General features: G+C 42.6%; 1 protein-coding gene and 1 long non-coding RNA gene across 3 annotated transcripts in view; both read left to right on the forward strand.

Annotated features, from left to right (window-relative positions):
- LOC137299280 (uncharacterized) overlaps positions 1-5,906 on the forward strand; it is a 44,258-nt gene extending 38,352 nt beyond the window's left edge. The window contains exon 2 of the long non-coding RNA XR_010957882.1: positions 5,422-5,906. This is a non-coding gene — a long non-coding RNA (uncharacterized lncRNA). The remainder of the gene's footprint in view (positions 1-5,421) is intronic.
- A 2,486-nt stretch (positions 5,907-8,392) lies between these two features.
- The window catches only part of nr3c2 (nuclear receptor subfamily 3, group C, member 2), a 327,756-nt gene continuing 309,906 nt past the window's right edge, over positions 8,393-26,242 (forward strand). Inside the window, exons 1-3 of one of the 2 annotated variants that reach the window (XM_067992205.1) lie at positions 8,393-9,285; positions 10,435-10,500; positions 11,708-13,510. In XM_067992205.1, the coding sequence (XP_067848306.1) occupies positions 11,727-13,510 (1,784 nt within the window). In that variant the 5' untranslated portion in view covers positions 8,393-9,285; positions 10,435-10,500; positions 11,708-11,726. The remainder of the gene's footprint in view (positions 9,286-10,434; positions 10,501-11,707; positions 13,511-26,242) is intronic. The other variant, XM_067992200.1, reaches the window with a different exon arrangement.

The raw sequence follows: 26,242 nt of genomic DNA on the forward strand, positions 1-26,242 counted from the left end.
AAACTGCTGAAACAAATTTTAGAACTGATATTAGGAAGTTCTTCTTCACACAAAGAGTGATCAACATTTGGAATCGACTTCTGGGAAGGATACTGGAGGCAAAACTTTTGGGAGTTATTTAAAAGACAATTGGTTGCTGTAATGGTTGAGCTAAGCTGTTCCAGACGGTTAAGCTGAGAAGGCCTCTTATTTGTGTTTATCTTGTGGTTTCTTGCTACTCCAAAAAAATTCTTAGAGAATCAAATAGATCAGATGTTGCCTTTCATTTTGTAAATCTTTTATATGGTTTACAGCCTTTAATTTAATTTGAGTAGGATGGTTTGCTTCAATTTTTATTTTTATTGAAATATAAGTTTTCTTTATAAAAATTTCATTTTTTGATTGAACTTGTCAAGGGTAATGTCTAGAAGCTTTGGACACTTGCTTCACATGCAATATTTCCCCACACAATGCCACCTTGTGGAATAATAAGTGGAATAATACAAAAACAAATTATTATTTAAAAAAATTACATTTCTATTACATTATTTTTGCTGCTGATTTATTGGATCAAGAAGCTAGCATTATTTTATATAATAGCTTAATGCAATTCTATTAAAGAGCACCAGCATGATTTTCAAGGTCATTTCTAAAAAAAACCTTTTACTTATTAAAACTATATCACTTATAATGTCATAGTTAATAATCATCAAGACCAGGTGTGGGATTAATTGAAATTTTCACATAAAAATGTAAGAACACTTTCATTAAGAATTTTTTTTAACTCTTTGAGTACAACAAGACTTTTGTTATCTTTGAAAATTTATGTTATCATAACATCTGAGCTGTTGATTTTCTGTGAATCTTTGAGATGATTTTCTCCATTTTCTTTAAAAATTCCCACCCCAATGCAAACCATGGATTAGATTTTAACCTAGACCACCCGGAGTAAACTGAGCGGAAGCGGCTTGTAAATAGTTTACGCTACGTTTACGCCAGTGTTCCGACCGCCACCACTTTCAAAGGGGCCGACCGCTGGGCTGCCAAGGTGCCCACATGTGTCAGCTGGTAGGCCCTTTTAATATGTTAATTGGAGCCCCCTGATTGCCATTTCAGGACAGAAATGGATGGAGCGTGCACTGCCTACGTTCTACCAAGGCTCAACTGGTGGTCCAGCCAAAGAGGAGTCCAAAAGCCATTTTTAATTCCTTTTTATGGGGTCAGAAAGGACAGGAGTGCTCCTCCAGACTGCGGAAAAAATAATCTGGCCATCTGCCGCACTGTGTTTGCCCCTCCTGTTAATGGACCACCCCACCATACCAAATATTTAAAGGCCAGGCCAGCCTCTGGGCCACCTGATAATGGGTCGCCCGGAGCTGGCAGACTGCCCTGTGGGACACTCATTTTCCACCCACAGGCTGCCAGGGGTATGGTAATGAGGCCCAGCCCTCAAAATTGACCGGTTGTCTCGTTGGCATAATCAGGCGGCCAGCCCAGAGCGCTCCACCGGTCGGCCGCTCAACCGTTAAAATCTAGCCCCATTTAAATCATGCTAGTGGAGTGACAATGCCACTCAGGCCTCTGCAAGTACAGTTCTGTACCAAGCTGAAGCTGTCAGGAGGTGTGCATCAGTAACTTGAGTAAATCACTTTTATCTCTTCTCCCCCAATCACTTCTACTTGACAACCCATATTACATAGAGTTACACAGAAATTACAAAATGGAAACAGGCTCTTCGGCCAAATCCGCCCATGTTGGTGTTTATCTTCCCTATGAGCTGTAGTCCTGATGCCCACTTTATTCTCCTTCCATTCTCTAACTCTGGTATTGCATTCCACAGCCTCACAACCCTCAGTGTAAAAACATTTCTCCTATGTCCAAAATCTCTTATATTTAATCTTATACCTACGTCCACTAGTTTTAGACCCCTCAAATATTTGGAAACAATCTGTTTTTATCTACTCTGTCCCATCCCTTCATAAGTTTAAAAACCTCTATTAAATCACTTCTTAATCTCCTCTATTCTCATATGGGAAGACATAGGCATGAATCTGCATCATACCATTTTGCAGCACTGTGCTTTAATGCACGAGACCTACTTTAACCTACTTAAATGTAGCTGACTCTACATAACTCCATTCACCTTCAGTTGAAACGATAACTCAGAAGTCTGTCCAGTAGTACTGCTAGGCATTTTTACATCACCTCCCAACAATAAAAATGATGTTAGCATATTACTTTGGCAAAGGATTATTGGAAAGTGGATGAGACATTTTATACTAACTCGCATAAATAATAAGCTTTCCCAGACATTATATAATGAACCTTCTTGTATAAAGTGAGCAACTTCTATTATTAAGTATTAAGGGGTAGATTTTGACTTTGTGCGACAGTATAAAATGAGCGATAATGATTCGGCCGCCTGTCTTACATCTCTCCTGATTTTTTTTTCCATTGACTTCAGAGATGTAAAAAGGGCTGCCAATTCGCTACCCGTTTTACGCTATCGCACAAAATCAAAATCTACCCCAATGACATTACCACAGTGACTACACTGCAAAAGTACTTCATTGCCTGTAAAGCGCTTTGGGATGTCCTGAGGTCGTGAAAGGTATAAATGCAAGTACTTTCTTTCTTGTGGTCAAAATCTTAAACTGCGTTTTGAGATTACGGGAGTGAATTTCTGCAGGGTTCGCCTGCTTGTCTGCCATAACTTCAGCAGAAAAACCACAGAAACCTGGGAAAATCGACACAAACACTGTTTACACCATTTGTTGAGGTTCCTGCAGCTCTTCCTGCGAAGTTATGGTGGATGAGTGGGAGAACCCCCTACATTTCTAGTTTTACATTATTCACAGGGTTAAATAAACTGTTTATTATAAGCCAACAGCATGTAGCAAAAATAGAAAGTGTCACAAAGGTGTTTAATTAATCTTCGTCCTCTAAACTAATCTAAGTATAGTCAATGCCATAAAATTCCCATTTACCCTTCTTAACACTGGTGCAGAAATGACATTGCAGATTTCAAAGAGTTAAATTAACATACTGTGGCCCCAATCTGCCTGGCTGGAATGGGGCTGGCAAGCAGTAGAAATCAGGAAAATCAACACCGCCCCATTCCTACCAGAAACACGCCAACCCTATTTTTACTCATCAGCTAACTGAGGTCGCAAAAGCAGCCACTGAAAAGAGGTGGGTATCTCATGAATAAATTCAAATAGGGGTCCAATAACTTCAGTTAGACCCCAATGCGACTGTAACTGGTCAGACGCTTCCAGTTTAGATCTTTCTGATTATTTTCCCCCTTACCTACCCTCATTAAGCACGCACTGCTTATCATGGGTGATGTTTTTGTTTCATTCCTTTGGATGGAGGACGAGTTGGAGGAAGAGGAAGAAGAGCAGTATTAGCAGTATGAACAACCAAGACAAGTAGCAGGTGAGAATATTAGAAGACAGCATGTGAGGGGGCCTGCTCATGGAATGCCTTACACAGCCCGCAGGGTCTATCGGCCAGGTGTTAGTTTCTTGGATATCCCTGAGGAGCAGTGCATGAGGAGGATGCGCTTCACCAGGCAGGCTATTGCTACACCATGGCTGGTGACAACCGTCTGTACCTTCACCACACCTGAACAACACAGGTACAATGAGAGCCCTGAGATCACCAGAAACATCATAGAGCATACCATTGTCATTTTGAGGCAAAGATTCAAGCGCCTTCATTGCTCTGAGGGCTCCCTACAATTACGGCCCAGACAAAGTGCGCCACATCATTCTAGTTTTGTTGCAGGAAGGAAAGGACTGTTGCCAGGTGTTGTTGTGAGCATTGGAAAAATGAAGAGTTGTACTCATCCTTGCTACTCTTGAGAGGTCATTGAAGTGCTTCCTGCACTGCATGCAGGTCCTGGATTGATGCACCTGGAACTGACAATCTGTGTGATGTTTCTTTATGCCTGGTGGACTTGGTGTTTTGGGATCCTCCTGCCACTAGCTGGAAAGAACAACCCTCCTCGCCCTGTGTTCTTCCAACAGGGCCTCCAGGCAGGCATCAGAGAACCGGGGGGGGGTTTGTTTCCTTGAATTCTCTGATGTTCCTCTTCTCTGTACAGCAAAATTTATCCAGGAGCTGAAGGCAATGTAAACTAATTTTAAGAGGTGCCTTGTCGCTTTAAATAGGTCTCTGGCTGAACCGCTGTGAATTGCACCCTGTAAGTGAGCAGGATTCCTGTTGTGTCACCAAACAGGTGGAAAACCTGCCCATGAAATTCTAATGAGACCCGAGAGTTAAAATAACCTGAGCCTGTTTTCTGGGGCAGCAGATGAGTTTCGAATCACTTCACTACCTATCCACCCAAAATCCGGCTGGAGTTAAAATCTGAGCCACAGTCTCAAAACCAGTAAGAAAGTGCTATGTAAACAACTTCAGATTTTCTTATCAAATTCGTTGTGATAACTAATTTCCTAGAAAAGTATGCCCTGGGCAGAAGCAGTGGGAAATCTCTAATTTTGTGTGGATTCTGGTTATATACATATAGATAAGGGCAAGATTCTGCATTTCTAACTGAATCTATAGGATTTTGGTTGCAAATCATCCTGAAATTGAAACAGTTGTGATGTAAACTGATGTCTGCAACTGCAAAGATAAAAATTATGAACATTCTTTTTGGTTCTACTCATAGTGTGAGTAATGGCCTGGTTTATGCTTTGGGTTTCGAGCAGCATGCAGGAATCCAAACTGTGTCCTCTAATCATGACAGCAGTCATAGAGAAATATGCTTACTTGTCTTTATATTTTACTGCTTTAAAAGTGATATACTTACATAAGGTGTGCTACCTTTCAAAAATTTAGTTACCCGAGCCACATGAGCTTCTGATCCTTTTCAGACAAAGCTAGATTTTTGTCAGTTTCTGGGAGATTGGCCAAACAATTTATGCTTTAAAGTCTTACTGTGAGACCATAAATGAACAAAATTCAATAATCAGGAACGTTCAATCTGCTCCAAGGTTGGAGATTTTTCTGCATTGTATGATCCTTAATTATGTCCTGACTTCAACCCTTGAATTTATTTTGCTGCTCCAGTTTGATATGCTAAAGCTCCATATATTTTATGAGCTTGAGTCCATGTACAAAAATGACTGCCCAAATTTATTCTGCCTCAGTCTAATTGAGAAGCATTGTCAATAGATGACATGGATGTATGTGATGAAAGCCAGCACCTGCCTTTTCATAACACTGCATGTGACAGAGCAGATTATAAGGGACTCATTTATTAACTGAAGGAATATGAAGAAGAGCAGAAAGTTTTCAATTTTTTGTCTTTGGTGAAAGGTTCCATGTTGCATCTTGCCAACAATTTCCAGTACACACAAGTACACACAAGAAGCCTTATATCTAGACAGAGGATTGTTTCCACAAGTAAATTTCTTTGTTCTTTGCTGACAGGATTTCTGATACTGTACAACAGTCAGTCACAATCAGGGAGCAGATGGAAGATGAGGGCACTTCATGGTACTAGAAGAAAAGACTTCATTGCCTGTGGATCAAAATTAATATTGCATCATGGAAATGAAAAATTCCAGAAACTAAAGTTAACCTGATTTCCAAATACACCTCAGAGTTGCCCTTTCTGCCATATGAGATTGTTGATGTGGAACACCTTCCCAGTTAAGTGAACAAAGCAAAAATAAAAGGCAGAGGTTGTTTGAAAGCAGATATCTGAATACTTTATTGCATGAGGCATTCACCACCACTGAAGGGAGTTCATAACTTCAAATTCTCCAAGGACATCATCAAACTATGTCAATCTTGTGACAAGAACTAAAATGTTACAAGTGTAATGAATTATCTTCTGATGGAAAGTTGTTTGTATAATATTTTGTTTTCTAACTATGATTCCTTGTTCTGTTATAAAATTGCAATGTTAATGACGTGATACTTGTGTTTCTGTAATGACATAAAATTGAAGATAGGTATTCATGATAGTGCACAACACAAAAACAATGCTTGAAGTTATAAATCAAATGCCATACTCTTTTTTTCATAAATATTACTTAATTTCAATATTTTTGATGTTTTACAATATCTATGTACAAATTACCTTTAAAAACTTAAAGCGTCTGATTGTGTACCACATGGATATTTGATGAAAAATGCAGGGAAATAGTAACAAGCTTACAGGAAAAATATGGAGATATTTGAAACCATCCACAGGAAAACATTTTAAAAGGGAGCACTGCAGAAATTTCGATTGTCATTGTGTTGTGTCTAATTGCATTTGCATCTGAGATTGGTAACAGTTATATTACCTCAGAAACACAGATGCAATATCATCAACTATTGGGTCAATTTGATATAGAGAAACTATGATAATCCATGTATGACAGTAAAATACTTTGTGATATAACTGTTTGTCAAAGCATGACATTTGCAGGCTCCAGCCATGTGTTACTATCTGCCTTGATAGCCATGCATGCATGCAAAAAGTAAAGGAAAATGCAATAGGGGAGTTTTTCCTGGGTCTGCGAAAAGGTGCTCTGGATCTCTTGGCACAATGAATATCGGAAAATCAAGCTGGTCAAAGAACCCACCTATTAAAAAAAAATGCCTGATTTTTCTTCCATTTAAATCAATGGCCTAAGGATGGTTGGGCATAAAATGGAAATAAATGAACACTGAGGTGCTTGTTTGAGGTTACGGCTGAAGTTCCTGGTGGAAGCAGAAGAGAACTTGATTCTGCATCAAGCCATACTCTATTTGACCTGGATGTGCTTGACACCAACACTGTGGGGCCAATTTTGATTTGCTACGGGTAATTGGGCAGGCAGCAGCAACGAGATTGTGCTGCCTGCCTAATGGCAGCAGGGAGATGCCTGAACCATCTTGCTTGTTGGGCCTCATTAGCATGTGGGGAGGGTGGGCAATCAGCTCATGCGCTGAACCGGCTGACAGTATGGACTGGGGAGATGATGATCCTGGGGGGGGGGGGGGCGGGGTTCATGCATGTATGATGGAGTATGATGGAGTGTTTTTCTGGGGTGCAGAAGGAGCACTCCAGCTCCTCTTGGCCCCCAAAAAATGAAAAAAAATTCAGCCATTTTTGAATGGCCTGCAGCAGTCCATTTAAGAATTTAGGACACACCATGCAAATGAAAAATGGGCAGCCCTTGGTCCACAAAAATTGCATCAAGTATTGAAATAAAGTTCTTTCTTGAGGAGCGCTGTCTATCCATTTTGATGTGGAGATGCCGGTGATGGACTGGGGTTGACAATTGTAAACAATTTTACAACACCAAGTTATAGTCCAGCAATTTTATTTTAAATTCACAAGCTTTCGGAGATTTTCTCCTTCCTCAGGCAAATGTTTGCCTGAGGAAGGAGAAAATCTCCGAAAGCTTGTGAATTTAAAATAAAATTGCTGGACTATAACTTGGTGTTGTAAAATTGTTTACAATTATCCATTTTGAGGCCTGCTCGATAATTGAGTCAGACTAGCCTCGAGCAGCCAGTGGGCTGGACTTATTTTTCAAATTCCGTTTACCTACCGCCCAATTGTCAGCGTAAATGGGGTGATAAGCATACGGAAATTGGCCGATGGGAGCCTGAAATGAAAAGTGTTCCATTCTGCAGCACCAACATCCCTCATTTTGATGAGCCCAAGAAAAAAAGACCAATGAAAAATATTTTTTCTATGTATCAGGAAACAAAATCTGTTCAATGGCATTATGGCATTCTCTGCTTCACAAAACTGAATCTCCCATACCAGCAACAAAAAGATTACCATTAACAAAACACAGCACCCAGCCTAAACTGAGGACACAATTCAAAAGTTCTATTGAAATAAGTTTTTTTTTTAAAAAGTGGCTGGAATGAGAAAAAAATGGATGTTTTGATTATACATCTGTTATGGCATTTTGTTTTGTGTCCTATAAACTTCAGAAAGTGTATTAGGCTTGAGAGAGAGAGACTTCATGTTAATGTTAGTTCAAAAGAATTCAGTACAATTTTGCAGCTGACTAATTATCCACCTGTATATTCTGGACAGTTAGGAAAGGTAATTGCTAATTCCTTGCATTTGTGAGATAGAGGTTCTAATTGCTAACACATATGAGAGAGAGAGAAAAAGTCAGTGTCTTTCCTCATTTGAATTTTCTTTTTTTTTTTAAAAAGTTGAATGTTGAAAGTATAGCCTCTTAGAGAAAAGCAGATAATAAGGGTAGATAGGGGGGTGAGAAGGGGAGGAAAGAAACAGGTTGAGGATGAGGGGACCTCTGACCTCTTGCCATCTGCCTTTGGGGAGGAAAGCATGGGACTGGGAGTATGGAGAGGTAGCAATGATTTGAGTAACAGCGGAGCAAGGGGAAGGAAAAATAACAGGGGTTGAGGAAACAGTTCAAAGGCGATGGGGTAGGGTAGTGATGGGAATGAAGGAGTGATGGGAAGTATGATTAAATGGGGGAAAGGATGGGAAGGGATCCACTGAGGGCCACATTTTCCTCACAGCTTCCACCCCATATGCCTCGGTGGTGTCTTTCCCTGTTACATCACTCACCACCTCTCACCCGAAGGATTAAAAAAAAGGGAGAAGCAGAGGAGGATAGAGAAGCAAAAAGAGTTAAGGGGGAATTAATAGGAGAGAAACAGAAACAAAAGAGACAGAGAGAAACAGCTATACGAAGACAGATAGGAGCAATCGTGTGTGCAACGCCATGGGAGATCGACTAATATATTTTCTTGCTGACCTACACCTCTTCATGTAATTCGTATTTTGTTATGTGTACATTACAAATTATAACATGCAAACAAAATAAGAGAGGGCGGGAATTATTGAGGTTTCACTTGATGGCATTTCCATTGGTTATATGTAGTGGTTACCCCTTCAACTCAGTCCAGTGCAGTGTAAACACAAACAATCTGACGTCAGGACGGCAGCAGAAACAGCAGCAGTGAAGACTGCATGTGAGTGTGAACGTCTGAGCAATATTACCATAGAACAGAAAAGGAAGGGAGAAGAGGCAGGAAAATCTGCAATGGACAGAAAGTTTCCCCTTTTTGACGATTCAGTTTACGTTTTGTTTCGCGGACTTGGATGTTTCGCTGCCGATTGGGAATAAATTCAAGGAGAGGACACGTAAACCAGTTCATTCGGGAACAGTCAGATGCGTGGATTGAATAGTGATTTAATCTGTACTGTAGTTTAAAAAAAAAAGGAAAAATAAAAGTGTTGCACCTTCAGGAACTTGGAGGTTTTAATCTTTCTTGCTATTACACTGTCCGCCGACCTCATATCGCAATGAGTTGGATGTGAAGGTTTGTGCAATATTTATATATACCTATATATTTTAAATAGGCATTAGGCCAGAATGGCAGTGGTTTCGCGGTTTATTAACTTGAGTGCTACTGACAATCCTGATGATATGTCTGCGACGATTACAAAACGCATCCGTTTGGAAAGTCACCCTGTCACCGAGGCGTTGCGCAGATTGACCTTTCCCTCTAGAAATAGAAATTAAATGTACGGTGAAGATCGCCTCTCTCCGACACCATTCGCCAGCTTGGGTTTCATTTCATTAAAATCTGCAAACGCGAAGTTAAACTTTTGTCCAGTAATTATTTGAAGGTTGGGGGGGGGGGGGTGGGTGGGGGTATAAGGTTTTAAAAAAAAAACAGTTCTCCCCAGAAAACAACGCAGATTCCGGTACGTTTCATGTAGACTTTAACGATAAGAGTTTGCGCGAAAATGGTGGTTTTCACTTCAGGCAAAAAAAAAACATTAAAAAAAAAGAACTAATGCTTTTTAAACCAACCAAAGGATTATCATCGCGTGTTTTTTTTTTACATTGCGTCACCGGGTGGAGTCTTGCAAGCTAGTTTTTTCTCCTCTCTCGTTGCTAAAAATTGCTATTTATTAAAGTGAGTGATCCTCGCTGTAGCACCGTGTGAATGGCAGGGCAGCAGGGGGGGGGGGGGTCGGTCGGTCGGTCGTTGAGTTGAGTTGAGTTGCGGGGAAGAATCACCGCAGGTATTGTGCGGGATGAGGCGGGAGATGTCGGCGATAGGGGCGGCGGGCAGACCTTGTGAAAGTTGCCTTTCGATCCGCGTCTGTCTGATCCGCTCTTTGCGAAGCTTCCTTTGCAACTTAATCTCGGAAATGTCCTTTGCTGCAGTTTTTTTTTTGTTGTTGTGTGGCTGGAGTGATAGCTCCGCGGGCCAATGGGAGGATGACTGACGCGTCCCATTAAAGGGGCCAGACTGCGGGAGCGCCGGCTCTCGGTCCTCCAATGACCAGTGGCAGTGGGCGGCATTTCCACCGACTCCCACCACTCAGACAGGAGAAGAGCTGCTCCCAATCATTCCGTTCTCACCCCGCCCCCTTTTTTTTTTACGCGTAGAAAATAATACATACATACATATATATATATTTATTTTAAAGATCCATATAATGTGTACGTGTTTCAGGTTTGATCTGAATGTCCTTGCGCTAGTCAGCTAAAAAGCTTTCAAACAAGTCGCTGGAGAGAACGGGTAAGTCTCAGAAACCAATGTTAAAATAAGGCACCGCTGACAGTTTAATTAATGTTTTGCATTATTATTGACAAGAAGACTGAAGTTGTAATTGAAGCTGTAAGCGTCGTCTGGTAAATATTAAGGCATCGGAGAAAGAATAATAAAACTCGAGGAGCTGAGAGACAAAATAGTACAAAGTGAGGTGAAATGATCGAGGTAGGATGCAAATTCAGCAACTCGTTAAGAGCGGGGCAGATCCAGGCGGATTAGATGGCACTTTAGAAGGGACGTGATCCAGATATATATAGTGATCTTGGGGTGTCATTTCATTTATGTAAACCTGTAAACCAGAACCCAATGGATTAATGAAAACACAAATCGATCTTGTGCAAGGAAGAGCGGGAGGAATGACCGTGGATCGAGTAATAAAATTCCCAGTCCTCTGAGAATATGTGGGTCTGTTCTGCTCTAATGTTTATGTTAAATGCACCTGACGCTAACTGTATTGCCGAGTTATTCATAAACTTTGAGCGAGAATGGAACAAAAGTTGCATGATTCGGAATATCCGCAATTTGTTAATTAACGTGTAGGATTTAGCAGGATTTTGGTTCTAATAATTTTGGTTTGATGTTAAATCATCTTTCGCAGTTTCTCCCACAATTCTGTTTGGACTCGAATTGTACATGTATGCGTGTTTAAATATGCACACAACCTTGAGTTTCTTCTCTGTAATCTTCCATATTACAAAACAGCATAGAATCATAGAATCATATTTGTCTTCACTAGGTTGTACACTAGTTGCATTGCTTTTCTGCATTAAAAAAGTAAGCATTATAAATATAAAAAATATTAATATATATAATTACCTCACTATAATCACAACCGATTGCTTACTGCTCGTTCATTAAAAGAGAACTTATGCAAGGCACCTTTCTATATCATATTCCTTGCTAATAACACACCTTTGTATGGGTCTCAAAGGCAGCATTACACAGAGGCTACTGTCTGTAGTAGTTGGTCTAAGATTTACTCTGAAATACATGGAGATGTAGGAATATATTTAATTTGGAATATCTTAACTAAATATGCTTGTTGTAGGGTAATACAAATTGAAAGTTTCTTTTTTGAACTATTTATTATTCTTGCACTGACACATGATGTATTTTATCTGCCAGAAATGGAAAACAATTGATGTTTTTTTTAAAAAATTCAATTTTGTTATAGGTGCATTAAAGAGCCAGCAATGGAAACCAAAGGATATATTGACTACCCAGAAGTAATGAATACTGGAAGAGAGTGGAGTCTAAACAAATCTGAGTCGAGTGTTGGGGGAGATGAGATTGGTAGCTGTGACAGCAATGCAATGACAATTCTCAATGTTAGTTGCATACCTCCAGTTGCAAAGAATAGTGATGAAGAGAGAAGTCAGGAGCTCTCTCCGCTCCTTCAGCATCAGCCTCATTACCAGATGCAACACCAATATCAGCACCCTGGTTTTCTTGCTTCAGATCCAAAGTGCAACCTAGGCTCTGCTAAAGAACTGTCAAAAACTGTTGCTGAGTCTATGGGTTTGTATATGAATTCTGTAAAAGAAATGGGGAGTGAGTTTAACTACAGTATGCAACCTGAACAAATGGAGGGGAGGTCTAGCAACATTACTGAAAATAGTGGACAAGAAGCAGACCTTGAGGAGGAGAAGGTTAATGCTATCTTATTACAGCGAGAGATGAGACGATGTTCTTCTTCCTCCAGCCCTGGAAGAAGTAATCAGGGTTCATGCATCTCGAGTCCTATAAACTTTAATAATTTAGGCTCTTCAGTGTCAAGTCCTAATAATATGAATTCTTGTATCCCCAGTCCTGGTAAAATAAATTATTTGGCTCTATCTAGTCCTGACACTGTTAGCAATCTGGGATCTTCCATCTCTAGTCCTGATAATATCAACAATTTGAGCACTTCTGTCACTAGCCCAAGTGACGTTCATTGCGCTATCTCTAGTCCCACTAAGATAAATAGCCGAGGCATGTCTAGTCCTAGTAATATGAACAGTTTGGGTTCTTCCATCTCCAGTCCTGCCAATGTCAGTAACCTGCACTCTTCAGTCTCCAGTCCTAATAACATGAGCTCTCCTCTTTCTAGTCCTACTAATCTGGCTTCTCCTCATTCTGTCTCTACTAATAATAACATTTTGTCTAGCCCCAACAATAACAGTGTGGCCTCTTCTGTCTCCAGCCCTGCTGTAAATAACCTGCGCTTTCCCAACTCTAGCCCTGCTGCTGGGTCAAGAATGATCCTCGATCCCCGCCAGAACCCAGGAGCAAGAAATCAAAATCACGAGGAGTTTAATGTATTTAAGGATGAGAAAGCAAAAGGTGACTGCTTAGAGACAGGTTCGATTAACAATGTCAATCCCGTTCAGTTTATAAAAACTGAAGTAGACAGTGATTTTAGTGAGGCATGTTTCCTAAGTAGAGGTAGCTCAGACCTATCTAATTCAACATTCTCAATGCCTCTAAAATTTGAGATGAATGAAACTGCTTGTCTGAACGCAATGTATAATAGTCAAATTTCAGAAAATCCCTTTTCAGATATTGCACATCAATTGGTTGATGCCAAGACAAGTTATGGAGACACCTTTGACCTTTATGGGATTTTAGGGGCACCTGCATCCTCCTCTAATTCTAGTTATGAACATGATGCTTTTTTACAACCCAACCTGACAACAGTGATCAAACAGGAGCCATATGACGAGGGCTACTGCCAAGCAAACTGTTCACCTCCATCCACCATTGTAGGTGTTAACTCAACTGGACAATCATTTCACTACAGAATTGGAGCCAGTGGCACAATTTCTGTGCCCTGCCCTTTTATGAGAGATCAGAGACATCAGCTTTTAAATTTAATTACTCCTGTGTGCACCGTACTTGGATCTTGGAAATCGCACCCTCTCATGTCACAGAGCTCCACACCTCCTGGGAGAAGTGATGGCTACCCAATGCAAGGATACATTCCTGAGAAAATGTCACGGTGAGCTCTACAACAGTTCCTGAATCTTAAAGTGTTTTGTTAAATTAATTCAAGCTGATGTTTAATCCGTGCCCTGGCAATAAGGATGCCATATTGTTTATTGTTTTAAATAGCCAGTTAAAAAAGTGAGATGCTTCGTATAATGCGGAAAATTCTAGATATTTTTATCCTATTAATGCATGCCATTTATATTTTTGATGATGGGCGATCAAGGTGCAATATCTGGTGTGTGCCATTATAGACAGAATATGTCGGTGCTAGTCCTGAAATTAGTACAGTGCACTGTATAACACATTTTGTTCCCAAGGCATAGTTTTAAATTCTTGTACCATTAGCGGTTTTGAACATTTTAAGATGCCTGTCGTCCTTTTCTGAGGGAAATGGAGACTTCTGCAGCTGATCATTTTGCTCAGGTAAAGATGAAACATTCTGCGCAATGTGGTAGATCTATAAATTTTGACCTGTGCAGAACAAAGCTCCATTTGTGGCATGCTGTGGAACTGGTGTAATTTTGAATGGTTATCCAATGGAGTGTGAAATAATCTATAGATACTGAATCAAATATTTAACAGTAACACAGTGATATAAATAAAAGCCTGAGATACTGTGGTACCTGCCACATGAAGTTATATATCTTCAGGTTAGATGTTGTCATATATCTTCAGTTAGACATTACAGTAAGTTTTATGACCTTTTTGCTGTTATAAACTGCTTGAACTATGTAAATGCATTTGGGATGGTCGCAACAAAAGAATGGAAAAAGCTAAAATAATTAAAAAAGCAAACTATTCAGGATGTATTATATGCAATAACAAATAGCATTTAAGACTGTAATTCAATCGCAGGGTTCTGATGTTCATAAGTACTTAAGATTTATTTCATCATTTTTGGTGTCAGCAGAGCCTCTTGATTGAACTACAATTGTACGTTTTCCTGCCAGTTAACTATTTCCTTATCATTTCCAGCTACTACTTGGCAGTAAAAATATCTGAGGTAATCATACAGACATAAAGCACATAAATTATAGCAGAAGTGCTTCAAATTAATTTCCATTTTAATATAGAAAGAGGCATTTATTAAAAACATGTAAAGACATTTATTCCTGTAATGTTGCCTCTTTTTATATTTGGAGTGGGATCATAAGACTATTTGAATTGACTGTGTTTTAATAATTCTGGTAACTCATCATCATGATGAGTTGGCATGATATTGTTTTATCATTAGTACAGTGTTTCATGATCACTCCAGTGGAACAAAACATATAAAACAATTACAGGTATAATAGAATTGACAACTTACATATTTACTATTCTCTACAGTTGACAAGTACAGTAGTATTGAGTTAATGTGCTGGACATATTCTTATTTTATACTGTTGTATGTGCTGAATGTCTGATCTGTTTGAGATAGGAAGTTAGCATGCATATTTGGAAATAGGTTATTGGGGTTAAATTACAATTCAATCTATCATCTTCAGGCTTTTTTATGTTTATATTTAGATACCTATATTCAGTTATTATGACAGAAATGTTGCCCAAAGCCCTAAATGTTTAGTTCTGTATATAGCAGTTTTTTAAAATGTCTGCATTTGATGATAGTTTTGAGTCCTGTTGGTGATTGCAAGACCAAGCATTATCCATGTACTGTTTAATGTATATTTATATGTCTCCTGGTTCAGAATTACAACTGAAAGACACTGCAGAGGATTCAGGGATTCTGCTAATGTTGAGTTCAGGTTCCATGACTTTTGATATTAAAAACAGTCTCTTAATAAAACGATACCAGAGACTATCTAAGAACTGAGTCTTTTGATGCAGAATTGTGCAATTTCACTTTTTAAAATTTTATAAACTTGTTATCAGTATTGTCAACTGCAAAACGTTTTGGCTGGCTTCCTCGTAATTTGGGTCACAGCTCTTTGCTGAAGATCTGGGATCATTCCTGTGGAGTGCTGCTCTTTTAAAGCGGTAATAGTTTGTAAATAACTTGGTTGTTTACAGTTCAGAATTAAATTACAATGCTTATCAAGAAATGAATTTCTAATGAAATTTAAAATAAAATTATATGTTATTATTTTTGTGACAGACAGCACCGTTACGGTGAACTGTAGTGTTCAGAAGTTCCACCAGAGTCAGTTGTGCAACACTGTTTCCTGGCTCTCTGATTGGCAGGAATTAACATCATAGAATCATTGTGAGCATAGTTTGTAAATGCTCAATCTTGCACATTAAAATTAAAATCTCTCAAAAGGGATTGTGCTAGAAATACAACATTTCTTAAGTCACATGTTTTACTTCTGAATTTCAAAATTACATCAGTTAATTGAGGAGGACTTGATGTTTTAAGTAGTTTATAGGCACGGTCATCAAACTTTTGAATAACGGCTAGCTATGTTTTAGTAATAAAATTCAGTGAATAATGTTCCGTTTAATGCTAATGAGTATACAGAACAGTTAATGTATGGTGAAGTTATTATTTTTGGCAGCACCACAGAAAGTGAGACAATTTTATTTGACACCCGCGTAGCAATAGCACAACATTTTAACAAAACCCTGCGAAGGAAGGGGAAGAATTGCTGGTAAAGAGTCCAAAATAGCGCAGGTTGCCATGCTGGGGTTTCATTGTTACACTTTTTTTGAGATTCAAGCACAGATCTCACAGGAGATGTCACAAGCTGGGGAGAAAGCATTACATGCAAATTGTACTTAATATTTTAGCAGTGGGTTTGATGGGCCTGGTAATCTTGGTTCATCACACATTTTCTCATATTCTTTGTCAAATTTTTTTGTAATTTGTCTTGAGCAAAGTACCCTTTAAGTGTCTTGGGGTGGATGACCTTAAATGGCAGCAGTGGGACAGAAGCATGTTAGAGCAACTTGTAAATGATGATTAACATAGACATCTGGCAGCAAAAAATAGATCATGGTGTCAAATAGAATACATAAGAACATAAGAAATACGAGCAGGAATAGGCCATACGGCCCCTTGAGCCTGCTCCGCCATTCAATAAGATCATGGCTGATCTTAAACCTCAACTCAACTTTCCTGCTCGATCCCCATATCCCTTGATTCCCCTAGAGTCCAAAAATCTATTGATCTCAGCCTTGAATATACTCAACGACTGAGCATCCACAGCCCTCTGGGATAGAGAATTCCAAAGATTCACAACTCTCTGAGTGAAGAAATTCCTCCTCATCTCAGTCTTAAATGGCCGACCCCTTATCTTGCGACTATGCCCTCTAGTTCTAGACTCTCCAGCCAGGGGAAACAACCTCTCAGCATTTACCCTGTCAAGCCCCCTCAGAATCTTACATGTTTCAATGAGATCACCTCTCATTCTTCTAAACTCCAGAGAGTACAGGCCCATTCTACTCAACTTCCACTCATAGGATAACCCTCTCATCCCAGGAATCAATCTAGTGAACCTTCGTTGCACCGCCTCTAAGGCAAGTATAGCCTTCCTTATATAAGGAGACCAAAACTGTACGCAGTACTCCAGGTAAGGTCTCACCAAAGCCCTGTAGAATTGTGGTAAGACTTCCCTACTCTTGTACTCCAACCCCATTGCAATAAAAGCCAACATGCCATTTGCATTCCTAATTGCCTGCTGTACCTGCATGCTAACTTTTTGTGTTTCTTGTACCAGGTCACCCAAGTCTCTCTGGACACCAACATTTAATAGTTTCTCACCATTTAAAAAATATTCTGTTTTTCTATTCTTCCTACCAAAGTGAATAACCTCACATTTCCCCACATTATACTCCATCTGCCACCTTCTTGCCCACTCACTTAACCTGACTATATCCCTTTGCAGACACTTTGGGCTCAATTTTCCAGGTGCATTGGGGGCGGGGAGGCTCTGAAAATTTCAGAAATCCCGAGCGGGTTCGGAACTCGGCTCAAACCTGCCGACTTCCGGGTTCCCCATTGACGCGTTTGTGTGCGTGCACGCCTCCCGAATGCGTAAGTCCCACCGGCAATTAAAGCCGGCAGGAGGATAGTTAAGAGACTTATTTAGATACATAAAGTACTTAATTTTGTCCACATTAAGGCAGGGATCCCCAGCGTATTTCCCGTGCTGTGGGAAACACTCCATGTTCTGCCAGACGTGTTTCAGCCAGCAGCCAGTTGCACATTCAAATGCTTGTTTGACAGTTGGGGAGAAAAGGTGAGTTCTTGCTGCAGGGCACTCAGTTCTTTCACACAAACTTTTGGCTGCAAGATCTTTGTGTTTTCACTGAAAATTCTTACTTTTCACTCACAATTCTTCTGCCGCTTGATAGCACTGTCGACGACACCTTCCATCACTTTGCTGATGATTCAGAGTCGACTGATGGGGCGGTAATTGGCTGGATTGGATTTGTCCTGCTTTTTGTGGACAGGACATACCTGGGCAATTTTCCACACTGTCGGGTAGATGCCAGTGTTGTAGCTGTACTGGAACAGCTTGGCTAGAGGCGCAGCTAGTTCTGGAGCACAAGTCTTCAGCACTACAGCTGGGATGTTGTTGGGGCCCATAGCCTTTGCTGTATCCAGTGCACTCAGCTGTTTCTTGATATCACGTGGAGTGAATCGAATTGGCTGAAGACTTGTTTCTGTGATGGTGGGGATATCGGGAGGAGGCCGAGATGGATCATTCACTCGGCACTTCTGGCTGAAGATGGTTGCAAACGCTTCAGACTTGTCTTTTGCACTCACGTGCTGGACTCCGCCATCATTGAGGATGGGGATGTTTGCAGAGCCTCCTCCTCCCGTTAGTTGTTTAATTGTCCACCACCATTCACGACTGGATGTGGCAGGACTGCAGAGCTTTGATCTGATCCGTTGGTTGTGGTAATTGCTTAGCTCTGTCTATAGCATGTTGCTTCCGCTGTTTAGCACGTATGTAATCCTGAGTTGTAGCTTCATCAGGTTGGCACCTCATTTTTAGGTACGCCTGGCTGCTGCTCTTGTACACTTCTCATTGAACCAGGGTTGATCTCCTGGCTTGTTGGTAATGATAGAGTGAGGAATATGCCGGGCCATGAGGTTACAGATTGTGCTGGAATACAAATCTGCTGCTGCTGATGGCCCACAGTGCCTCATGGATGCCCTGTGGCACTGTGGGCCATCAGTTTTGAGCTGCCAGATCTGTTCCGAATCTATCCCATTTAGCACAGTGGTAGTGCCACACAACACGTTGGGTGGTGTCCTCAGTGCGAAGACGGGACTTTGTCTCCATGAGGACTGTGCGGTGGTCACTCCTACCAATATTGTCATGGACAGATGCATTTGCGACAGATAGATTGGTGAGGACGAGGTCAAGTAAGCTTTTCCCTCGTGTTGGTTCGCTCACCACCTGCCGCAGGCCCAGTCTGGCAGCTATGTCCTTCAGGACTCGGCCAGCTCAGTCAGTCATGGTGCTACCGAGCCACTCTTGGTGATGGACATTGAAGTCCCCCACCCAGAGTACATTTTGTGTCCTTGCTACCCTCAGTGCTTCCTCCAAGTGGTGCTCAACATGGAGGAGGACGGTAGGTGGTAATCAGCAGGAGGTTTCCTTGCCCATGTTTGACCTGATGCCATGAGATTTCATGGGGTCCAGAGTCAATGTTGAGGACTCCCAGGGCCACTCCCTTCTGACTGTATATCACTGTTCTGCCACCTCTGGTGGGTCTGTCCTGCCGGTGGGACAGGACATACCCAGGGATGGTGATGGAAGAATCTGGGAGTATGGCTATGTCAGGCTGTTGCTTGACTAGTCTGTGGGACAGCTCTCCCAATTTTGGCACAAGTCCCCAGATGTTAGTAAGGAGGACCTTGCAGGGTCGACTGGGCTTGGTTTGCCGTGTCCGGTGCCTTGTGGTCCGTCCGGTTTTATTCTTATTTTGACTTTTCGTAGTGAGATTTTACAACTGAGTGGCTTGCTCGGCCATTTCAGAATCAACCACATTGCTGTGGGTCTGGAGTCACATATAGGCCAGACCGGTTAAGGACATTAGTGAACCAGATGGGTTTTTACGACAATCCGGTAGTTTCTTGGCCACCATTACTGATACTAGTATTTTAATTCCAGATTTTTATTTAATTAATTGAATTTAAATTCACCAGCTTCCGTGGCGGGATTTGAACTCATGACTCTGGATTTTAGTCTAGGCCTCTGGATTACTAGTCTAGTAACATAACCACTATGCTACCGTACTCCGCATCTGCACAGCCTGGAGAGGAATGCGTCCACCAACGCGGACTCTCCGCAGCTACCCCTGCCACCAGTGTCTGCTCATGCTCACATGTGTGTGGTAACTCACCAGTGTGACCCCAACTAACTGACTACTAGGACCCACCGAGGTGTGAGTATCTGCGCTGGTGGATGGCTTGCTAAGATGTGACGGTGCACCCTCAGAGGCTGGCAGGTCCTGCCGTCACTGTGGTCGCTGAAGGCCCTGTGAGAGAACAGAAGGCAATATTAAGCGTGATCAGAGATGTGTCATGTTGCGATGGACATACAGAGGTGCTGAAGATGGCGGGGTATGTTAACATCAATGCATATTGTGTGCGATGAGCATTAAAGTTCTGTCACCAGACGTTTGTCGGGTGCCAGTCTCGGCGTCCCCAAAGGACAGGCACTCGAGGGTTCGGCTGAGCTCCAGTGCCTCCTGCTCCGCGTCTGTAAGGACGACAATTTGTTGCAGCCCCCCTCTGGTCCTCGCCCTCTCCCGTGTATTTTGTGCTCTCTCCTATAAGGGGAGAAACTACAGACGTGAGTGAGTGATGGTGATGTAGCCAACCAATGAATGCATTGGTTTGGGTGCGGCTGACCGTGAAAGAGATGCATCAGAGGGTGAGTATGAGACAGAGCCATGACATTGGATGAGGATTGGGTTGAGTGGTAATGGTGGGGTGACTAATAGGGAGGTGAGGAAGTGCTGTGGAAGTGCAGGTAAGTTGAGGATGAGCCTTAAGTGGGTGTTAGAAGTGATGTGATAGAGTAGTATTGGCAGTGCAGAATGAGTTGGGGGGTGGGGGCGGTGATGTGGAAGACGGAATGTAGGAGAATGAGTAAGTGTGCTCACTTTGGCTGACCTAGTTAAATCATTGAAGCGCTTCCTGCACTGGACCCAGGTGGGGGAGATGTGGCTGCTGCTGGTGAGCTTCTCTGCCATCTCGAGCCAGGTCTTCTTGGTGGCAGAGGCAGGCCACTTCCTCCCGTCCACTGGTTAAAACAGATCCCTCCTCCTCCTCACCCCATCCAGTAGCACCTGGAGTGAAGCATCGTTGAATCTTGGAGCGGCTGCTCCACTGTGGTGTGTGGTTGTTTGCACCAGGAAAAACCATTGGAGCAATGGCCCTTTAAATAGAGCTCCTCCAACTGATAGCCTGTGATGCAGGTGCGCAGTCCGCCCGCTGCGCAGCTTTCGGACGGCAAACCCAGAAGCTACATTAAGTGGCACCAATTGAATCGCGATCGCGTGGGGCACGGACATTTTTTATTGGTCAGTTTACCTGCGCGCCCATTCACCACCCCGCTGCCATCCCGTCTCCACTCTAATATCGGGGCCTTTGTGTTCTCCTCACAACTTACTTTCCCACCTAGCTTTGTATCATCAGCAAACTTGGGTACATTACACTTGGTCCCTTCATCCAAGTCATTAATATAGATCGTAAATAGCTGAGGCCCAAGCACTGATCCTTGCGGCACCCCACTAGTTACAGCCTGCCGACCTGAAAATGACCCGTTTATCCCTACTCTCTTTTCTGTCCGTTAACCAATCCTCTATTCATGCTAATATATTACCCCCATCCCCATGAGCTCTTATCTTGTGCAACAATCTTTTATGTGGCACCTTATCGAATGCCTTTTAAAATTTTTGTACACAGCTGCATAGCACATCATGAAAAATGACAGTGGATTTCTATCTTCAATTGTTTTCTGGAGTTTTGCTCTCATTAAGGTGAGGGATAGATGCCAGTGCATCTTTTGTTCCCCAGTCCCAGTATCAATCATAAATCATGTATAGAAAGGCGAAGGTTTTATGAATGCAGATTACGGTTCCCTGTACTCCAACTCAACCACATGCCTATTCTTATCTTCAGAAAAGCATTTACTAGTATGCATTTTACCATTTTACAAACTAGCTACTCTATGGCTGTAGTATGCCAATTTGCAGTAACATGTGGGAAGTTTTGTGCTGTTGGTGCATGTTTATAGGAACCGAGCTGATATTGCCTGAAGTTACTTCACACCTTTGCCCTCAATCCTCTGCTGGTGTAGAGACTGAAATGCAGTTTTTCTTAGAGGGGTTATGCAAGCCTCGTAAGATAGTTATGGAAGTATGTCCCTCTGGGAGATGGGTGTAAAATCACCAACCAAATGAGACAATTAGTAATTTGCTCTCATATTGTCTGATAGACCCAGATTGAGTGAAAGGGGTGGGATATCATGGCCGGCCTGCCCTGGTTTTCTCTTCACTGGTTTTCCCAGTGAATGAAAATGTAAAAGATTGTAATTCGTGAGCTATATCCTAGAAATTATAGTTTATGATATTATGGTACAAATACTTCATAATATCGTAGTAAGTATAGCACAGGAGGTGGCCATTCGGCCCATCGTGCCTGTGCCAGCTCTTTGACAGAGCTGTCCAATTAGTCCCATTCCCCTGCTCTTTCCCCATAGCCCTGTAAATTTATTCCCTTCAAGTATTTATCCAATTCCCTTTTGAAAGTTACTATTGAATCTGCTTCCACCACCCTTTCAGGCAGTGCATTTCAGATCATTACAACTCGCTGCGTAAAAAAATGTTTCCTCATGTCGCCTCTGGCTCTTTTTCCGATCACCTTAAATCTGTGTCCTCTGGTTACCAATCCATCTGCCACTGGAAACAGTTTCTCCTTATTTGCTCTGTCAAAACCATTCATGATTTTGAACACCTCTGTCAAATCTCCCCTTAACCTTCTCTGTTAGAAGAGAACAACTCCAGCTTCTCCTGTGTCTCCACATAACTGAAGTCCCTCATCCCTGCCCCATTCTAGTAAATCTCTTCTGTATCCTCTCTAAGGTCTTGACATCCTTCCTAAAGTGTGGTGCCGAGAATTGAACACAATACTCCAGCTGAGGCCCAACCAGTGTTTTATAAAGGTTCAGCATAACTTCCTTGCTTTTGTACTCTATGCCTCTATGAATAAAGCCCAAGATCCCATATGCTTTTTTTAATAGCGTGACTTGTCTTGCCACCTTCAAAGATTTGTGTATGTGCACCTCTCTATTCCTGCACCCCCTTTAAAATTGTACCATTTAGTTTATATTACCTCTCCTCATTCTTCCTACCAAAATGCATCATTTCACACTTCTCTGAGTTAAATTTCATCTGCCATGTGTCTGCCCATTTCATCAGTCTGTCTATGTCCTCCTGAAGTCTGTTACTATCTTCCACATTGTTTAGTACAATTCCGAGTTCAGTGTCATCTGCAAACACAAAATTATACCCAAGTCCAAGTCATTAATATATATCAAAAAGAGCAGTGGTCCTAATACTGACCCCTGGGAAACACCACAGTATACTTCCCTCCAGTCTGAAAAACAACTGTTCACCACTACTCTCTGCTTTCTGGCCCCTCGCCAATGTTGTATCCACGCTGCCACTGTGATAATGTTCCACATAAGAGGTTAGTATGCAAAATTAAAGCACATGGGATTTTTTTTTCGTTCATGGGATGTGGGCGTCGCTGGCGAGGCTAGCATTTATTGCCCATCCCTAATTGCCCTTGAGAAGGTGGTGATGGGCCGCCTTCTTGAACCGCTGCAGTCCGTGTGGTGAAGGTTCTCCCACAGTGCTGTTAGGAAGGAAGTTCGAGGATTTTGACCCAGCGACAGTGAAGGAACGACGATATATTTCCAAGTCGGGATGGTATGTGATTTGGAGGGGAACGCATCAGTTGTTCCTATGTGCCTGCTGCCCTTGTCCTTCTAGGTGGAAGAGGTCGCGGGTTTGGGAGGTGCTGTCGAAGAAGCCTTGGCAAGTTGCTGCAGTGCATCCTGTGGATGGTACACACTGCAGCCATGGTGCGTCGGTAGTGAAGGGATTGAATGTTTAGGGTGGTGAATGGGGTACCAATCAAGCGGGCTGCTTTTTCCTGGATGGTGTCGAGCTTCTTGAGTGATGTCGGGCAAGTGGAGAGTATTCCATCACACTCCTGACTTGTGCCTTGTAGATGGTGGAAAGGCTTTGGGGAGTCAGGAGGTGAGTCACTCGCCACAGAATACCCAGCCTCTGACCTGCTCTTGTAGGCACACTATTTATATGGCTGGTCCAGTTAAGTTTCTGGTCAATGGTGACCCCCAGGATGTTGATGGTGGGGGATTCGGCGATGGTAATGCCGTTGAATGTCAAGGGAAGGTGGTTAGACTCTCTCTTGTTGGAGGTGGTCATTGCCTGGCACTTGTCTGGCGCGAATGTTACTTGCCACTTATCAGCCCAAGCCTGGATGTTGTCCAAGTCTTGCTGCATGCAGGCATGGACTGCTTCATTATTGGAGGGGTTGCAAATGGAACTGAACACTGTGCAATCATGAGCGAATATCCCCATTTCTAACCTTATGATGGAGGGAAGATCATTGATGAAGCAGCTGAAGATGGTTGGGCCTAGGACACTGCCCTGAGGAACTCCTGCAGCAATGTCGTGGGGCTTCGATGATTGGCCTCCAACAACCACTACCATCTTCCTTTGTGCTAGGTATGACTCCAGCCACTGGAGAGTTTTCCCCCTGATTCCCATTGACTGCAATTTTACTAAGGCTCCTCGGTGCCACACTCTGTCAAATGCTGCCTTGATGTCAAGGGCAGTTACTCTCACCTCACCTCTGGAATTCAGCTCTTTTGTCCATGTTTGGACCAAGGCTGTAATGAGGTCTGGAGTCGAGTGGTCCTGGCGGAACCCAAACTGAGCATCGGTGAGCAGGTTATTGGTGAGTAAGTGCCGCTTGATAGCACTGTCGACGACACCTTCCATTACTTTGCTGATGATTGAGAGTAGACTGATGGGGCAGTAATTGGCTGGATTGGATTTGTCCTGCTTTTTGTGGACAGGACATACCTGGGCAATTTTCCACATTGTCAGGTAGATGCCAGTGATGTAGCTGTACTGGAACAGTTTGGCTAGAGGCGTGACTAGTTCTGGAGCACAAGTCTTCAGCACTACAGCTGGGATGTTGTCGGGGCCCATAGCCTTTGTTGTATCCAGTGCACTCAGCCGTTTCTTGATATCATGTGGAGTGAATTGAATTGGCTGAAGACTGGTTTCTGTGATGGTGGGGATATCGGGAGGAGGAGGCCGAAGTGGATCATCCACTCGGCACTTCTGGCTGAAGATGGTTGCAAGCCTTGTCTTTTGCACTCATGTGCTGGACTCCGCCGTCATTGAGGATGGGGATGTTTACAGAGCCTCCTCCTCCCATTCGTTGTTTAATTGTCCACGATCATATGTGGCAGGACGGCAGAACTTTGATCTGATCCGTTGGTTGTGGAATCGCTTAGCTCTGCCTATAGCATGTTGCTTCCGCTGTTTAGCATGCATGTAGTCCTGAGTTGTAGCTTCACCAGGTTGTCACCTCATTTTTAGGTGTGCCTGGTGCTGCTCCTGGCATGCTCTTCTACACTCCTTATTGAACCAGGGTTGATCCCCTGGTTTGTTGGTAATGGTAGAGTGAGGAATATGCTGGGCCATGACGTTGCAGATTGTGCTGGAATACAATTCTGCTGCTGATGGCCCACCAGCGCCTGATGAATGCCCAGTTTTGAGCTGCTAGATTTGTTCTGAATCTATCCCATTTAGCACGGTGATAGTGCCACACAACACTTTGGATGGTGTCCTCAGAGCGAAGACGGGACTTTGTCTCCACGAGGACTGTGCGGTGGTCACTCCTACCAATATTGTCATGGACAGATGCATCTGCGACAAATAGATTGGTGAGGACGAGGTCAAGTAGGTTTTTCCCTCGTGTTGGTTCGCTCACCACCTGCCGCAGGCCCAGTCTGGCAGCTATGTCCTTCAGGACTCGGCCAGTAGTGGTGCTACCGAGCCACCCTTAGTGATGGACATTTGAAGTCCCCCACCCAGAGTACATTCTGTGCCCTTGCTACCCTCAGTGCTTCTCAATATGGAGGAGGACTGATTCATCAGCTGAGGGAGGGCGGTAGGTGGTAATCAGCAGGACGTTTCACTTGCCCATGTTTGACCTGATGCCATTAGATTTCATGGGGTCCAGAACCAATGTTGAGGACTCCCAGGGCCACTCACCTCCTCACTGCTGCCAGCCACCTCTGGTGGGTCTGTCCTTCCGGTGGGACAGGACATACCCAGGGATGGTGATGGAAGAGTCTGTGGATGTTTAGCTGAAAGGTATGATTCTGTGAGTATGTCTATGTCAGGCTGTTGCTTGACTGGTCTGTGGGACAGCTCTCCTAATTTTGGCACAAGTCCCCAGATGTTCGTGAGGAGGACTTTGCAGGGTCGATTGGGCATGATTTGCCTTTGTCGTGTCCGGTTTTATTCTTGTTATGACTTTTTTTAGCGAGATTGTACAACTGAGTGGCTTCCTAGGCCATTTCAGAGGGCAATTAAGAATCAACCACATTGCTGTAGGTCTGGAGTCACATATGGGCCAGACCGGGTAAGGACAGCAGGTTTCCTTTCCTAAAGGGCATTAGTGAACCAGATGGGTTTTTATGACAATCAGGTAGTTTCATGGCCACCATTA

Source organism: Heptranchias perlo, chromosome 1 (genome assembly GCF_035084215.1).
Source record: "Heptranchias perlo isolate sHepPer1 chromosome 1, sHepPer1.hap1, whole genome shotgun sequence".
NCBI lineage: Eukaryota > Metazoa > Chordata > Chondrichthyes > Hexanchiformes > Hexanchidae > Heptranchias > Heptranchias perlo.